This window comes from Puma concolor, chromosome B1 (genome assembly GCF_028749965.1).
Source record: "Puma concolor isolate L17-30 chromosome B1, mPumCon1.1.hap2, whole genome shotgun sequence".
Classification (NCBI taxonomy): domain Eukaryota; kingdom Metazoa; phylum Chordata; class Mammalia; order Carnivora; family Felidae; genus Puma; species Puma concolor.
The window spans coordinates 163,207,717-163,223,779 of record NC_141670.1 but is presented as its reverse complement, the minus strand read 5'-3'; the positions used below and the strand labels follow the sequence as shown (position 1 = coordinate 163,223,779).

Here is a 16,063-nt window from a genome sequence, read left to right as displayed (position 1 = left end):
ATATATTTACTTCTCTCACTTTCAAGCTGAGAAAGTGCTGTAAACACTTTAAAACAGGGCTGAGAGGATGCTTTTTCTCCCTCCAAGGATATGAATGAGAGATGACAGGAACTTCGAGGGAAAGATGGATTTGCGTAAACTGGTGGTATTTACTTCCGTGCAACTGGTACAAATAAACACGAAGACATTAATGGGTGTTTCGACATGATCTCTTGACTTTGGTCAGATAAGATAAGACATGGTTTCTCTCCTAGAGACAAATACCGGAGTTAATGAAAACTCCGTGAAATAATATTCTTGTAAGTATTAAAAAGACTGTGAACCATTTTCTCAAGGATTTCTTTATGCTTAGGGCTAGAGGGCGCTCAGTGAACAATTAGTGAAACCCTTCCATTTTCCAAATGAAGAAATGGGAGGACACATTCCAGGCCATCACCCTTTCTACTCCAACTTAATTCCTCAATCCTTTGGGTTTCCTGTGCCCTGACCACCATTTTGTGAGAAAGATGGGACAGAGGTTGCATGAGGTCCAGATAGCCTCTCCACATTCCTCTAGGCCAAGTTCCAGCTTGGCACAGCCCATTTGGCTTCTAAGAGGAAGAAGCCAGATTTAAGGTCTATCTGTAGCCTCGCGTCAAGGGAAATGGAAGCAGGTTTCTTCCACTATTTCACGACTGGGTTCTTTTAAGCTCGTGCCTCAAGAGGAGCCAGATGTCAGGAAGCCCCATCTCTATATCTATGGAGATGTCTCTGCTCCTTCTGAGGGAAGCAGATAGTGTATCCTGGAGCTGAAAGAAGTCTTGGAAGTTTGGAAATATAGCTCTACTCCCAGAGAGCACTAAAATATCATTGGAAGCATAACTGGATAAAGAAAAATATGTTTACCAAGACTCCTCTGAGGAAGTATGGTTGATAAGTCACCTGGACTGGGGTAGAAACAGCAGGTGACCCCTACACCACCTCAGAGAGGTTGGGTATACTTAATGGAAAGTCTTGTGTTGTGCTGGTGACTTAGGCAGGATGGGGCTGAACTGCTGAGGGTAATGGGGAGGCTAATCAACCACCAGAGAGCCTCCTTTGTCCCTCAGGAACAGAGCGCTGAGCCCCTCCCACTACTCCATGTTGAACCAATAGTTTCAAAGCACTGGTTTAATGGTCGACTGCTTAGCCCTCGTGGGGTCCTGAGATTTCTCAGGCTCTCTGTGCTTTGCCTCACAACCTAGTCAGCTGCTTATTCAAGGCTTCCACACTTCACTTTTGAAAGACTGAATGGTGGGAGTCTCAAAATTCAGGTCTCTTTCAAGTTTTAGGGAGTATTGAACTTTTCCCATGACAAAATTCCTCATAACACCTATCACCTTCTCTTTTCTGCAAAAGCATGCGTTACGTATGAAGAAAGCAATGACAGGTACCTTCCTCTTCCTCCACATCACTGAGGGATTTCTCCTCAACAAATCCAGAGCTGGCTGAGCTCTGACTACTCGTGATACTATCCAAACGGCGTTTCGGATCCATAGTGATTTCCCCAACGTATTCCTTCCCTTGACGAAATCGTGCCCCTTTGGTCTACAATGAAGCAAATGAACAAATTCTTTGAATACAAACAAGATGTCTAAAATGTAGTAAACTATAAAAATAATTGTAACTATTAAAAGCAGACAAGAAGGACATCAATTGCAAGAATATGGAATCTCTGGGCTGAAATTTTGGGCAAATGTTCTGCATAATAAATTTTCTTCCATGAAGCCTAGCTCCTTCTTTGTTTTATTTTTTAAGTTTATTTTTTACCTGTCTTGAAAGAGAGAGCAAGCAGGGAGGGACAGAGAGGAAGACAGAATCCCAAGCAGGCTCTGCGCCATCAGGGCAGAGCACAACACGTGGCTCGAACTTACGGACTACGAGACCATGACCAGAACCAAAATCAATAGTCAGACGCTTAACCGACTAAGCCACCCAGGCACCCTGCTCCTTCTTTAGCTTAGAGATAAATGCCTGTTTCAAGTCTATCCCAGATACACTTCCAACATTAGGGTGCTCTTTACAGAGGGGCTGACATTCCATGGGGCCAAATACTGCTAGGAGAGAGAGAAAATAATCCAAAGCCATCCTTCTCTCCATCCTTCCCTTTCCTCCTCCTCCTGCCCCCTCAAGCACCATCTATAATGGCTCAGTAAATTAGAGTCACAAAAAAATAAAACATGAGAAGATATGTTCCCCAGTAGGTAAAAGAGGTTACAACAGCCAAGAAGATTCCTCACAAGTTCTTCTTTTTTTTAAGTTTATTTATTTATTTATTTTGAGAGAGAGAGAGAGAGAGAGAGAGAGAGTGAGAGAGCGCAAAGAGGGGAGGGGCAGAGAGAGAGAGAAAAAATCCTAAGCAGGTTCCATGCTATCAACCCAGAGCCCGAGTCAGGGCTCGATCTTATGAACTGTTGAGATCATGACCTGAACCAAAATCAAGAGTCGGACACTTAATTGACTGAACCACCCAGGCGCCCCCTCACAAGTTCTTCATGGGGTTTTAACAAAAGAAGATTAACCTGTATCACTTTGTGTTTTCTTCCGTTTTACAATGTGACCAGAGCTGAGTTAAGAAATGACATACCTTGTAGGGGACAAACTCATTTCTCTTGCTCCTTAAGTAAGTTGACAGGTTTCCAAACTTGCAAAATTCCACAATCACCATGAGTGGCCCTGCAGACAGCACAGCATGTCAGAGAGGAAAATGTTTCCGCTCATGTATCTCAACAAGTGATGAACAAGAGAATACCATAGAAGATGCTACAACCTTTCACTGGGGACAGGATCACAGAAATCAGTGGGTCACAATGCCCTTATAGCGTAGCTTTTCTTTTTCCAAAAGGCAATCCCACAACCTGATCAACCAAAATTTCAGAAGAAAATCCACCCTCTTGCTTTTCAACACAATCACCTAAGAGGACTCCATTTCAGGGGGAACTACTCTTAAGGTCTTTGCTTTCAAGTTTTTTGAGAGGTTTACTTTTTTCATCTGAACATCTATTACACAAGTAGCAAACTGCAGTAGAGTGAGGCAGCATTTTTTAACTCACAGGAAGTTCCAGAAGAACTTATAGAGCCCATTAAACCTCCATGAAATATATTCGTATCTAGGAATCTGGCATAGTATCCTAAGTTAAGGAAATCAAGGCCATGGGAGTTGAGTGGTTTCCCTGAAACACCAGCAGAGAACTAAATGCTAGAATCATCAGGCAACCAAAACTCTCCACAGATACTCACCTCCTGGCTTGGTACAGGCACCTAGGAGATTGACCACATTGAGATGGTGGCCAATATGAATGAGGATCTTGAGTTCAGACATGAGGGCTCGGTGTTCACTGTGTGTGGCTCCTTCTACAAATACACAGCAAACAGGGAAATCGTAAATGTGGGCATTAGCTTAAGAGGATCAGTGCCCCACTGCATGCATGTGTACAACTTACCCTCCAGGGACAACACAGCTGTAACCAACCCAATTTACAGATTAAGTGCATTAAAAGTCAAATATAAATTATATTTTCCAATTCTAAATCAAATTCTTACTGTAAGTGCACCCAGAATGTTTGATATTTAAAGGAATCCATTGTGAAGTCTTTTGCAAAGCATAGAATACATCTGCAAATGGAATCACGCCCAGATTTTCTTTCCTTTACAAAATTGGATTTTCATGTATCAGGTTGACTATGCTTCTTAGGGCCTGATTATTTCAGTGCTTCCTGGTAAGGAAGCAACACCATGTATTAAATATCCTTATGTGTTAGGGGCTATGCTGAAGTTCCCGCCAATCGGTGCCAAGCAGGAAATTTAACAAGGGCCAGCTGGCAAGGCCAGTTGGCCCATGAGGCCGATGAGGCTAAAACTGCGAGAGTGATCCTGTACACTTCCCTCTAATTCACAGACGCGATCCACACCTCAGACCCTGATGAGCCACCTCAGAATGGCACACTCCCTTAGCCACAAGGGCGACGAGGCGGAGGGAGAGAGAGAGAGAGAGATGGCTTTGCAATGCACAAGACCTATGGGCCAAGGGTCAGTGTGCCTCATCAACGAAAGCACATCACAACTGGAGCTAAGAGCTTTACATGCACCATCTCCCCAAATTAAAACGACAAGGCCAGAACACCATTACCATTAGGATTAACAATTGTTTACAAGGCTTTTAATGTTTAAAATGTCACCCATGGTCCTTTTGTCCCTAGTGCAACCATTATCTTTTACAGGAGAAAATCTTTTACATACTCCAATCCTAGGAGTCATGCTATTTTTGCACTCTACTATTTTTACTTATTATATTAAGTTTCTTTCCATGTCTCTACATGGTCTATAATTATCTTACCAATGCATCATAAGAGATTAAAGAACAATTTTTACATAATCAAGGTATTTTTTTTTCCTACAGTCAGGCCACAAAGTACAGCTGTGCATGGGCTCCTAGGCAAAGTGGGGAAGTGGATGAAGCTGAAACCCATCCTCAACTTTGCCTGGAAGGCCATGTACCCTGGCAGGACGCTATGAAAGAGGAACTTGTCCCCAATTTGCACAAAGGCATAAGCTGGCTACATGCTTGGATAGTGGGCTCACCTAACTGCAGGGCTGCTGATACAAGCCTTGCATTACGTCTGCAGACCAGATGAAACAGATAGAGAGATACATCACCATGTAATTTTGCTTTTACCTTTTAACATTTTGACAGCCACTGTCTTGCAAGTCGCTGTCTTGTCAATTCCAAAGGCATCTGCTTCGATCACTTGGCCAAAGGCACCACGGCCAAGGGGCTTACCTATAGTCAACAACGAGAGCAAACCAAACAGACTTGGACTATTACAGCATCAAAGTGACACAGAGATTCCGACTAGATCGGATCACCTGCACACCCCAGTTTAACTCGGAGATTCCAGCTCACTCCCTTGTCTTGGCTTAATCATTGAATAATATCTCCCCCGCTTCACTCTCCAAATGCCCTATTTTGGATTATTGTACAGGGACCCTACTTCTAAGTGACCAAAAGGATGATGACTCAAATTCCACAGACAGAATGAATATTCTGAACCTGAATCCAACATGTGAATAGACTATATCTGTGATTGTCCAAAAGGAGGAAGAAATGGCTTGGTAAACCCAACACCAAATTAACATCACTTGAAAACACACCTAGTTTCAGCCGGTCTCTGGGAAATTCCCACTTGCTGGCATCATAAGGCAAACGTTCACAGTGTTCATCCAAGGGCAGTTCATCTGGATCCATGACGATGGACAAGTAGCCTGTCTTCAGTTCCCCTCCATTGGCCTGGAAATCATTATTCCTTCCAGTCACATACACTCTGTTGTCTGGCTGTTGTTTTTTTGTGTGCTTATTATTATTGTTTATGGAAGCCCCATTCCTGATGTCTCATTTTCAAATAAAATTCATGGAGTTTGAGAGTCAGTCCTATTATAATCCTGCATCCAGTGTCCCCTCAACCCCCAAATGAGCTCCAAATGAAGTACTTAAATCTTAATTACACTGGACAGTCCAAGCCCTTTTCTCCTCTAGTGGCTTCTATCAATTAAAGCCCAGTGGTCCAGCCAAAAGAAAGTGGGAAAGAATGTTATTGTATTGAAATAAAATTGTGCCCATTGAGCCAATAACAATGGGAAGAAACAACTCAAAGAGCCCCAGTCAGCTTTCATTAATCATGAAAACCAACGTACATGGGATGGAAGGGAAATGATTTTGTTACCCGCTTAACGGTCCGTAGAACGATGACAAGTAATAACCAGAAGAACATGGCAATCACTGCTGTGCCTACTAGAATAATGACCTCCAAGTTCGTCTTCTCCTGGGCACCTAGAAAGACACAACGGAATGCTGAAAACTCATACCTTTTGATATAAGAAGACAAAGTTCAACAATAAAGCAAGATCTCAAGTTTACCAACTTGGAAAAAATCCTAGATAATAATAGTCACAAGCATCTAACTTAAAGGGATCTATAACATTCTTTTTTTTTTTTAATTTTTTTAATGTTTATTTTTTTTTTGAGAGACAGAGAGAAAAAGAGAAAGAGAAAGAGAGAAAGAGAGAGAGAGAGATAGAGAGAGCATGGAAGGGAGAGGGGCAGAGAGTGAGGGAGACACAGAATCTGAAGCAGGCTCCAGGATCTGAGCTGTCAGCACAGAGCCCGATGTGGGGTTCAAACTCACAAATGGGAGGATCATGACCAAGCTGAAGTTGGATGCTTAACTGACTGAGCTACCCAGGTGCCCCGAGTCTATAACATTCTTTTTTTTTTTTTTTTTTTTTAATTTTTTTTTTCAACGTTTATTTTTGGGACAGAGAGAGACAGAGCATGAACGGGGGAGGGGCAGAGAGAGAGGGAGACACAGAATCAGAAACAGGCTCCAGGCTCTGAGCCATCAGCCCAGAGCCCGACGCGGGGCTCGAACTCACGGACCGCGAGATCGTGACCTGGCTGAAGTCAGACGCTTAACCGACTGCGCCACCTAGGCGCCCCAGTCTATAACATTCTTAATGGATAATTTAAAGTTTGCAAAACACTGCTCATGAAAACCTCCAATGGTAAAATTCTTTTTTTTTAAATTTTTTTAACATTTATTTATTATTGAGAGACAGAGCATGAGCGTGGAAGGGGTAGAGAGAGGGGGAGACACAGAATCTGAAGCAGGCTCCAGGCTCTGAGCTATCAGCACAGGGTCCAACACAGGGCTTGAACTCACAAACCGTGAGATCATGACCTGAGCCAAAATCAGACGCTTAACCGACTGAGCCACCCAGGCGCCCCTCCAACGATAAAATTCTAAAGTTAAAGACAGGAATTAAGGATATCAAGGATAGAAATGTTGATGTCTTAAAAGAAAAAAATCATAAGAAGGGTTGAAGGAAGAGCAGTCTTTGATGGAAAGAAAGCAGATTCCATTCTACAGGGGAGAAAAGTAGTTATTTGGCGGGGGGTGGAATAAATACCCGGTTTTGCATGGAGAGTCTCAGTTTTCATCTGAATGGAGTTTGAGAAAGGATTATATAAGAAAACAAGTGGTCAGCAAGTTACTGGCTACCATGCACCTCCTAGGTGCTCAGTCCTTTAAATATGTCATCCCTCTTGATGTTCTCAGCAACTCTCAGTCTTCAGATGGAGAAACAAGCACAAAGAGGTTAAGCTACTTCGTCAAGGGCACACAGCAAGTGGGTGGAATGGCGAAGAATTAAACAAGTCTGTCCAACACCAGCTAACCATTACACTACCCTGCCCTTGAATGGCAGGAGTCTGAGTGAAGAAAAGAGAGAAATCCAAGATGAGGGCGTCCTGTATGGCCTGGCAAGATGAGTTGAAACCACCCATGAAAGGAAAGGTAGAGGTCAGCAAGGAAGCGGCAGATGCTCGGGGCTCCAGAGGATGCTCTGAGTGGGAGAAATTAAATGCCAGAGCTTTTCAGCTAGGAGTGATTAGCAGAGAGGTGATAAGGAAGCAATTAGCACATGGGACTTCCCGCTGGATGAGTGCAGAATGAATCAAATACGCCGTTCAAGTGGCCCAAGGCAGCCTGAAAAAGGCAGAAGTCCAAGTAAGTAACTAGTTAGCCGAATAAGAGTTAACAGTCTGGGGACAAGTACCAACTATGCCTGGAAGTAGATTTTGTTTCTCTGGTGGTTCTATTGAAGAAACTTTCTTCTTTAATTTAATTTTTTCTATTAATTTTTTTTTTTTTTTTTGAGAAACAGAGTGTAAGCACAAGCAGGGAAGGGGGAGGGGGAGAGGGAGGAAGAGAGAATCTCAAGCAGGCTCCATGCCCAGCACGGAGCCTGACGTGGAGCCCAGTGTGGGGACCAATACAGGGCCCAACCTGGGCTCAGTCTCACAACTGTGAGATCATGACCTGAGCCAAAATCAAGTGTCAGACCCTTAACTGACTCAGCAAACAGGCACCTCGTGGCTTTCTTTTTATACACACGGATTTTTTTTTTAATTTTTTTTAATGTTTACTTATTTCTGAGACAGAGAGAGACAGAGCATGAACAGGGGAGGGGCAGAGAGAGAGGGAGACACAGAATCAGAAGCAGGCTCCAGGCTCTGAGCTGTCAGCACAGAGCCCGACACAGGGCTCGAACTCACAGACTGTGAGATCATGACCTGAGCTGAAGTCGGTCGCTCAACCGACTGAGCCACCCAGACGCCCCATACACACAGATTTTAAAGTCCATTACACCTAGTAAAAAGTTCAAAGATTCAATTGTCTATATAATTAATATTAATATAATTAATAATTAATACACTGTAAAACCTTGGTTTGCAAGCATAATTCATTCCAGAAACATGCTTGTAATCCAAAGCATGCGTATCTCAAAGAGAATTTCAAGAACCATTGGTTCAGTTGTGATCATGTGACACTCATATTGCAAGACATCATTCGTTTATCAAGTTAAACAATAACTTATTGAATAACTTATTAGAAATGTTTGTTCACCTTGCAGGACACTCGCAGAACAAGTTACTCGCAATTCAAGGTTTTACTGTAATTATAACTTCCTGTTAATATTATCTCCATGTTAACATTAGGAAGACTAACCGACACAGTAAATATCTACTTCTCTCTTCTTAGTATTATTCTTTTTGGGAACTAAGTAAATGTAAGTTCTGTGCCAATGTTTCCTACTTAGGCAGGGGTAACCCGCTGCAAACAGCTCAGGGAGATGCGGCAGGGCATGAGAAAGAGCTGGAAGCCCCCACTAGGACCTGCCCTTAACATGAAGCCCTCTGGAAGTGACAAAAGCACCATGCCACTTGAAATTTTTATTTATTTCACACACTTGAAATCTTTATTTGCAAGTGCAATCTATAAAATGGTGATAAGCCTACAAATGTGAAAACAAGTCATCAAGATGCAAGATTTGATAGATTGAGGGAACTAAAATCTAGACTTTGAGAGACAAGTGAGGACGAGTTCATAAAAATCCATCCGTTTTTCCTTCTGTCACCATCCTTCTTTCTTCCTCTTTCTGTCACAAATTACCTTTCCCATCTGGGAAAATGCCAGATTTCACATCACTCCTGCACACACATAGGAGTTTCCTTTCACATTTAGACACCCTAAAATTTCCATGCCATTGGAGCAATGGTCTATTGTTCACAATTTTAATTATCTGCAGTCCAATGAAAACTATGAACCCTTGTGATTGTCTGGATAGCACTGATTTTGACGATTAAGCAGTAATTCCAGTGTTTTCCCAAGAAAATATAGAGGTATCACTTCTACAACAAGTTAATCGATCCATTCAAATGAAGAAAAGAAACAAGGGAAAGGAGGATATTCTACCTGCCTGGCTAAGAATTTTCCCATAGTGAGTACTGCCAGGATGGGAAATACGATGCAAGTAGAATTAAAATAACACGATTATTTTTTCTAGTTGAAATAATATATACTTAGAGCAGAAAATTTACAAAGTACAAAGAATATAAAAAATCACCAAAATACTCCCACTGGGTGGCTCAGTTGGTTGAACATCTGACTCTTGATTTCGGCTCAGGTCATGATCTCACGGTTCATGGGATCAAGCCCCAAGTCAGGTTCATGTTAATAGCGAAGAACCTGCTTGGGATTCTCTCTCTTCCCCTCCCCCACTCATACGTGTGTGCACTCTCTCTCTCAAAAAAAATAAATAAATAGGGGCGCCTGGGTGGCACAGTCGGTTAAGCGTCCGACTTCAGCCAGGTCACGATCTCGCGGTCCGTGAGTTCGAGCCCCGCGTCGGGCTCTGGGCTGATGGCTCAGAGCCTGGAGCCTGTTTCCGATTCTGTGTCTCCCTCTCTCTCTCTCCCCCTCCTCTGTTCATGCTCTGTCTCTCTCTGTCCCCCCAAAAATAAATAAACGTTGAAAAAAAAAATTAAAAAAAAAATAATAAAGAAATAAATAAATAAACATTAAAAAAATCACCTATAATCCTCCCACCCAAAGTGTATGAGTATATATACAACACAAGCTAATTTTCTAAAAACACCCGATGTGTCCATGAGTTTCCACTGACCTTCTACGATGAAAAATGCCTCCACTTTTGCACACCCAAGAACACTGCATGCCTGGCAGGTATACAGGCCTTCATCTTCCTTCCTCACCCTGCGGATGGTTAGGTTCCGGTTCCCATCTTTCAGTACAATACCTAAAAGAAAAGAAAAATGGTTGTTTTCATTTATGATGTGATGTGGTGGAGTTGTTTAGGAAAAAATTTAAAAATATAAATGATGTCTTTTTTTGGATGAGTATCTAATTCTAAAGAGTGATACAGGATGCATTGCTGACTCATCACCAGTCCCAGCTTCCATGAGAATTCAACAAGGCTCTGAATTCTGAGTCTATGAAATGAGCCAGACCATGGACACTAATATTGCTTTTTTCCTACCTAAAACAAATCAAGGCATAAGGTGGGTTTTAGATCCTATCTCTGAGAATTCTGCAACCAACCAGAGATAGACATAGTCTATTCACCTGAGTCTTCAACAAGTGTTTCATTATCTTTAAACCACGTAATCTGTGGAGGGGGATTCCCAGACGTGGTGCACGAAACTTCGATGGTTTCACCAATACTTGTTGTTTGATTCTCCAGGTTTCCTGTGATCATGGGTGCCACACGCTCTGTGCACACACACACACACACACAAAAATCATACGACATGTAGTTAAAACTTCTGAAATGGTTTTAGCATCAGTAAACTTATAGTTTAAACTTAATAAACAGTAAACCACTGATTTACTAAGCTGAAAATACATAGAAGCTAATAACATTACTCTTGGCCACTGAATAAAGTTAATGGAAGAAATAAGTCAGGACAGTTGAGAGAGATCACTTTGGACATCCTTATTAGTGATTCTAGCTGGTCGTCACATCACAAAATAAAGGTTGCCACCTTTATGGGGTTTTCTTCTAACTAGACACAGCTTCCCCAAGGGGAAACTTTCCCTCCCGTGAAAGTTCTAGACAGTGACACCCTTGAATTCTGCATGTTTCTCTTGGTAAGTGCGAACCTTCAGTGTAATTCAACAAAGAATGCCTTATGTATATTTGGCACTTTTTACAAAACTCACTTATACTATTTCTGTTGCTCATTATCAATCATACGATGGACAAGAATATTAACCTTCTTTTGCAGACGAAATAACTGTAGTTAAGGGGGTTAAACAACTTCTCCAAGTCCCTATAACTCAGTGAACATTTGAACTAATGAGCTTATAAGACTAGTCCAGTGCCATTTCCACTAAAACACAAACAAGCAAGACAATAATCCCTAAAGAAAGTCAAAGATTTCAAAAATTAAGCTCATGGGTATTTGTTTCAATGTACAGCAAAACTTCAGATGTACCCTTTCATCAAAGCATTATAGAAATATCTTGTCCAAAGCAATTGAAAGCAATCTTGCTGAAAGAATCCACTGCAACATTTAGCAAAATGGGATCACCTCAGTGGTGAACTACACTGGGATTTAAGCAAATGTCCTGGGCTCTATTCTATTTCTAAGAATAATTTTAGGAAAACGACTTAGGAGTCCTTAGAGAAGCAAACCAGGTCATTGTGAGCACATATTTCCTGGGCATGGTCTCTTTCATATCTCTTTCTGAATTCTTCCTTTAATTTGAAACAGGACCGGTCCCCAAGATGGCCATATATGTGATAAGATACAAAGGGCCCTGGGAATGACTTCACCCCAAAAAATTCCTTCTTTTGACACCTAAGTCTTAACACTAGCAAACACTACCCTAGTGTCTATCTGAGGATACCTCTTAAAATATGCCAAGGCCTCTGAAGAAGACATTATTCCTCCAAAACCTTAGTATAGGTTCATTCACCTGGGCAGTTCCCCATCTTAACAGTAAAATCAGAGAACGCACACATCCCAGAAACTGGAAAGTGACACTAAAGAGAGGAGAAAATGGAGGGAGTCGGCACAAAGAGACTTTCCCAAGTTTGTCTGATTTCCCCAGAGACAGAGGCATGGCTGCATAGCTTTTGCGCAAGACACAAGGTTAGATAAGGTGTGGAGAGTGGCTCCATGCGGAATTTACAAAGCTATCTGCTCACTAAAATTATCATCCCGTTGATCTTATGCTGGACTACACGGGACGACCCAGAGGGACAAGCAGTGAGTGGTGCACCCCTCCCATGGGCTCTCACAGGCCCTAAACAACCCCATTGTCACACTCTTCATGTAGTAGGTATCTTACTGAGCACCTAGCACGTGCCACTGTGCTCTCTGACGCGAGCTACTACAAGGAGTAAAACAAAACAATTCCTCTCCTCATGGACACCGAGACCTCAATGTGCTACGACCGCCTGGTGGTTGCCTGTGTTCTTATCTTATCTACCTCCTCACCACTCTGAATTTCTGGAACCTTCTTAGCTCACAGTAGGCATTCCATGAACATGTGTCTACTAAAATAAATAAATGTCCAAGAATAAAGTAGAAATTTCCCCAGTTTAGGCTCATCCCTCGGAAATCCTAATGAAATCCTATCATTAGAGCTGGCAGGAACCATGTTATTTTCTCTTTTTAATACATCATTTCACCACTATCCGCCTCTTTCTGCCTCAAGGACTTTCAGTGAATAAGCTGAGTGTGTACCCGTCTACTTCATAGGCTCTTATACGATATTTTCTCACAGTCCCCAAAAGCCCTACACTAAAGGCATTCCAACTCTTTGATGATCCAGAGTTGCCTCCCTACCTAAAACCGTGAGCTGTCGGACCACACAATGTCTTTTCTTGGTCTTCCTGTCCTGAGCAAAGCACACATAATCTCCTTGGTCCTGCAAGGATGCATTCTGGAGCTCCAGGATCAAAGTGTCGCTTGTGCCATTAGAGAACGTGGTGGCATTCATTTTCCAAAGGGCATCCAAGTTCTTGCAGATGGGTGTAGGCAGCTCTCCCACGTGGACTGGCAGAGCCTGAGAGCCAGCCTTGTACCACGTGAGGTTCTCAAACGTAGTTCTGTCTGCAGTGCACCACAAAGACACCCGTTCCTGTTCGGTCGGCTGGGTGCCGGGCTGCAAAGTGATTTCAGGGCCCCCTGAAATACAAAATCCATGGCTAGAAAGTGGCGATTTAATTTGGGCACTTTTGTCTTCCTGCCACCCCTAGACTGCTATAAAGCACCAAGAATAGTGAGGCCCTCGCAATCCCAGACAATGTCACACAGGGAAACAACCGCACGAGACAGCTCGGGCCTCAAAATAGATTCTTTTACCAAGGTGTAGTCCTCAGATATGTATCAAATCTCCACTTTGAGCCCTAAACACAGTTTTGGAGATGAAAATAAAAAATCCAAGACATATTTACAGCAGATAATTATAACACGGAATTTTAAAAATGAGTTCCTCATCGACACATCACACTCAATGACATTAAGGCTATAATTACGACAACGAATTAGCCCACGTTGAACTAGTTCACCCAGTCCAGTCTGCTAAAGCTTATCCATAAAGCGAAGATGAACAGGCAGAATCAGCAGCATTGGGAGGAAACTGTCCCTATGTCATTACAATTACCTCCAGTCAATGCTGTCAACTGCTCAGCAGCAGGCCCACCAACACCGACTGAACCCCAAGAAGCCACACACTACGCTAGACTCAGATGGTGGAGACATAACTAGTACCCAGGACTAGTGGCTAAAAATATGTGAAACAGGGGCACCTGGGGGCTCAGTCGGTTGAGCATCGACACTTGATTTCAGGATCCCTGGGTTGTGGGATCAAGCCCCGTGTTGGGTTCTGTGCTGAGCATGGAGCCTGCTTGGGATTCTCTCTCTCTCTCTCTCTCTCTCTCTCTCTCGCTCTCTCTCTCTCTCTCTCTCTCCCTCCCTCTCCCTCTGTCCCTCTCCCCTACTCTCTCTCTCACTCGCACTCTAAAATAAGTTTTTTAAAAATTAAAAAAACATACGTAAAACCATTCTCTCCCCTGAGCGAACGGGAGTCAGTTGTACTGATTTCACATGAGCCCAGGAGCTCCCTGAGAAGTCTTCATTTACGAACAAAAGCATCCCCAGTGTCAGTCCAAGGCCTTTTCCAAAACCACCATGCCACTCAAGAATGGCAAGGACCACAGACTATCAGACAGCTTAGCACCCCCTTGGCAAGAGATCCAACGCCCCCTCCCCCCCAGAGAGCAGTACTCACTGGTCACGTGGAAGGAGATAACCCTCTCTCCTCTCCCAGCTTTGTTGACGGCTTCACATTTGTACAAAGCTGACACATTTGCCGCTTGGATAACAAGGGTACTTACAGTCTATGAAAAAAACAAATCCCAGGCCGTAAACGATGGAGGCTGTGTTCATGCGCATGCATTCAGACTCAAATTCAACCTGTAAGACCCGCCTACTCCATTCATACTCCCGCACTGCCCTCTCTCAAATCCACACAATTATCATTATGCTGGTGTGGCTCACACATTACACAAAACAGACTTTGGAAACCAAAAGGGAAATCATGTATTTTAGCCTAACACTGCACACATTTTCTCATTTCCATATTTGTAAAATCAGAATCACCTTACAAGCGATGTACAGAGCTAACAGCATATGTGTTTTATCTTCCTCTGATAAGATACTAATAAGGCGATGGTGCTTCTAACGGTCAATGGTGTTTTCAAACTGACTTAATATGTTAGTATTTTATCGTACAATTAATGTGACTATCAATCTCTAATATCCCTCACATATGATTACACCATGCTTCCACTCCATCCTCCCACCCTTCCATCAAAGAGAGAGAGAGAGAGAGAGAGAGAGAGAGAGAGAGAGATTTTCAGTTTAAAGAACTTCAAACTCACTTTGTTTTTTCCTTCAATTAGGGCAAATTGATTTTTGTTGACTTCAATTTTATTTCCCCCCTGGAAGTCATCCACATTTCTCCATTCTTTACAAGTGTATGGGTTTGTCATTAAGACAGCTTGGCTATAAGGAAGAAATAACAGCTCTTATTAGGACTTAACTTTCCTTTAGGTCAAATCCATAGCAAGGAAAGGAGTCAGACTTTGGTTACTACGTTCTTAGAAATAACTTTCAGCGCACCCTGCCATGTTACAAGACTTGGCGCCAAATAAAAATAGGCCTCAGCAAAGAAGGAAAAGGTTCTAGGTAGATTCATTCAGGATACAGGAGGGAAACAGCTATTCTGGGAACAAACCTCCATTCATAAATTGAATCGACAAGACAATTCAAGTTAATTTAGTTCAAAGGAAGACAAGGAAACTAAGAAGTCATTGGGCTTCTTAAAGCAATCTCCCTGGGACTGTGGCCTTTGTGTAGGAAATGGTCAGCATCTGAGGAAGAAACTAGTAGAGGCCGTCTCAAAAACAACAACAGGAAGTGAACGGCTCAGGGTGATAGTGGGTGGCCTGTGTTTTTTTTCCTAAGGATGTCTGGACTCGTGTTAGAACCTGATAAGCTGGGCCTGAGAAGCCAAAGGCTCTCATCCATCAGCTCTTCCTCTGAGATGGACCTTCTCTCTCCCAGATAAGGAGAGATGTGGTATTCACCAGTTGCTTGGCGTAAGGGAAAGAAACAAAGATTGGCGATCGGCAATGTGAGGGAAGGGCTTGCATTTGGAGAGGTGTGCCAACCTAGGAACAGAGAGCTAGCTGATCTCAAAGTGGGACACCAACGAAAGACATCTCCTAAAATGTTAAGATGTGGACAAAGATGGAAAGCACCGCTTGGGGCAGAACTTTCTTAGGAAGGGCCTTCTCTGGGGGAATGGAATCACACCGCAGCGTGGCTGCATGAAATGCAGAACAGCAGGGCAAAAGAGGACGGGGTCCTACTCACGCAGGCCTGTAGGCACACTCCTCCTCCAGCTGCCAGTACCAGCGGATGTGATGTGGCGGAGGGACCGCGTAGACCGTGCACGTCAGCGTCTGCGTGGTGCCGTACTGGTACGAATCCACCGGAGAGATCAGGGATTTCTCGCCGATCTGGGGTGGGACTGGAGACGGGAAAAGTCACTTTTGAATTGTCAATCGGCTTGGAGGAGCAGAAGGGGGAAGCTTTCATCAACCAAGGCCTATG

The 16,063-nt window shown here is 43.1% G+C and overlaps 1 protein-coding gene across 1 annotated transcript in view; it reads right to left on the bottom strand.

Annotated features, from left to right (window-relative positions):
• KDR (kinase insert domain receptor) overlaps positions 1–16,063 on the bottom strand; it is a 48,052-nt gene that overhangs the window by 14,885 nt on the left and 17,104 nt on the right. Inside the window, exons 10-21 of the mRNA XM_025921387.2 lie at positions 15,824–15,980; positions 14,827–14,950; positions 14,175–14,283; positions 12,728–13,069; positions 10,497–10,643; positions 10,039–10,170; positions 5,739–5,845; positions 5,170–5,305; positions 4,694–4,798; positions 3,259–3,372; positions 2,606–2,694; positions 1,413–1,566 (exon numbers count right to left, since the gene is read on the bottom strand). Of these exons, the coding sequence (XP_025777172.2) occupies positions 1,413–1,566; positions 2,606–2,694; positions 3,259–3,372; positions 4,694–4,798; positions 5,170–5,305; positions 5,739–5,845; positions 10,039–10,170; positions 10,497–10,643; positions 12,728–13,069; positions 14,175–14,283; positions 14,827–14,950; positions 15,824–15,980 (1,716 nt within the window). The remainder of the gene's footprint in view (positions 1–1,412; positions 1,567–2,605; positions 2,695–3,258; positions 3,373–4,693; positions 4,799–5,169; positions 5,306–5,738; positions 5,846–10,038; positions 10,171–10,496; positions 10,644–12,727; positions 13,070–14,174; positions 14,284–14,826; positions 14,951–15,823; positions 15,981–16,063) is intronic.